This window comes from Propithecus coquereli, unplaced genomic scaffold (genome assembly GCF_000956105.1).
Source record: "Propithecus coquereli isolate 6110/MARCELLA unplaced genomic scaffold, Pcoq_1.0 Scaffold8924, whole genome shotgun sequence".
Taxonomy (NCBI): Eukaryota; Metazoa; Chordata; class Mammalia; order Primates; family Indriidae; genus Propithecus; species Propithecus coquereli.
In genome coordinates this window covers 2,641-3,913 of record NW_012155201.1, presented here as the reverse complement: position 1 = coordinate 3,913, position 1,273 = coordinate 2,641, and the positions used below count along the sequence as shown (strand labels likewise).

The following is a 1,273-nucleotide window of genomic DNA, read 5'->3' as shown; positions in this document are numbered from 1 at the left end:
CCTTAATAACATTTAAATCACAACTGCAATGGTACCCTTATTATCTTTATGTTATAGAGTGATGTTTCTAATGAACGGAGGGCCTTTGGTTGTTTAATTTTTTAAGTACCTAACTATTTAGGTATATTACGTCTAAAAAATATAAATAAGCATAGAAAAATATTATTACCCTATGAAGGATTCTTATTTCTTCTGCAATAGCAGATTGAGTTTCTGGACTCAGTTTCCAGGTATCACAGTAGGTCCCAAATCCAAGCTAAAACGAAAGGGAAGAAATTAATTGAACAGAAAAGCCCACGACACCAACAAATATCATGGAGGGCAAAGAAGAAATATAAAAAATGCATTTGATGGTAAAGAAATGTCATCATCATTCTTCTGAAAGCATAAAGACTAAAAGCAAAATCGTAAGCATATAAGCAAGAGATAAAATTTAAAATCATTTTAAGTCTGGTACTGAATACTTTCTTAGATAACCTTGGCAGCCATTTCAAATCCAGAAATCCAGAATTCAGAGCATAGAACTGCTTCAAGGAACCACAATGATAATGTGGGAATGTCAAATACATGGAAAGGCTAAAGTAAGCAAGCTCAGAAAGTAGGCTCTTTTATGCTATATGAAGAGGCTAAAAAAATTTACTTTGTTTTACTACTTGACTAACTCATAAAGTCATAGTTACTGGGTGAGAGAGTGCTATATTTTTGCTACTCGGAGAATAACATTCACAATAATGTTCAGAAACAGTCTCAAATCCATTTGGAATGAGACAGGGAAAAAGTAAATGTTACCAATTTATAATCAGAACCATCTCTCAAACAGATACTTGGCACATGATTGATATATGAAAAGAATTAAAATTAGCTATTACCTTTTCACTCATTCCAAATTTGGTAACTATTCGTTTTGCTATTTTAGTTGCATAATCAAAATCAATGGAAGAACCTAAAATAAAATAAAATAACATAAAATAAAATAGACAACTTTATTTTTAAAAATATCTTTAACCCTACAAACACAATTTCAACTAAAGCCATTCTTCCATGCAAACCTGTTGTAATATAGTCAGTTCCAAATATAAGCTCCTCTGCTACTCTTCCTCCCATGCTAACATCCATTTGTGCAAGCAGCTGGGCTCTACTTTCATTCCATCTGTTATTCTCAGGCAACAGAGACAACTAGACAATTAAAAAAATAATCAGATCATAAGTAAAGAAATTCAGATACAGTTCTGAAATCGTTGTATTAAAAACCAGAATTATCATTTAGCTCTCA

The 1,273-nt window shown here is 31.8% G+C and overlaps 1 protein-coding gene across 1 annotated transcript; it reads right to left on the bottom strand.

Annotated features, from left to right (window-relative positions):
- Positions 1 to 169: 169 nt before the first annotated feature.
- LOC105826471 (ATP-dependent zinc metalloprotease YME1L1-like) lies at positions 170 to 1,176 on the bottom strand (the record flags this gene model as incomplete). Its single annotated transcript, XM_012664462.1, has 3 exons — positions 170 to 256; positions 870 to 943; positions 1,050 to 1,176. Coding segments are annotated over 3 exons (288 nt in total), but the record flags the coding sequence as incomplete, so codon positions are not given.
- Positions 1,177 to 1,273: the final 97 nt, after the last annotated feature.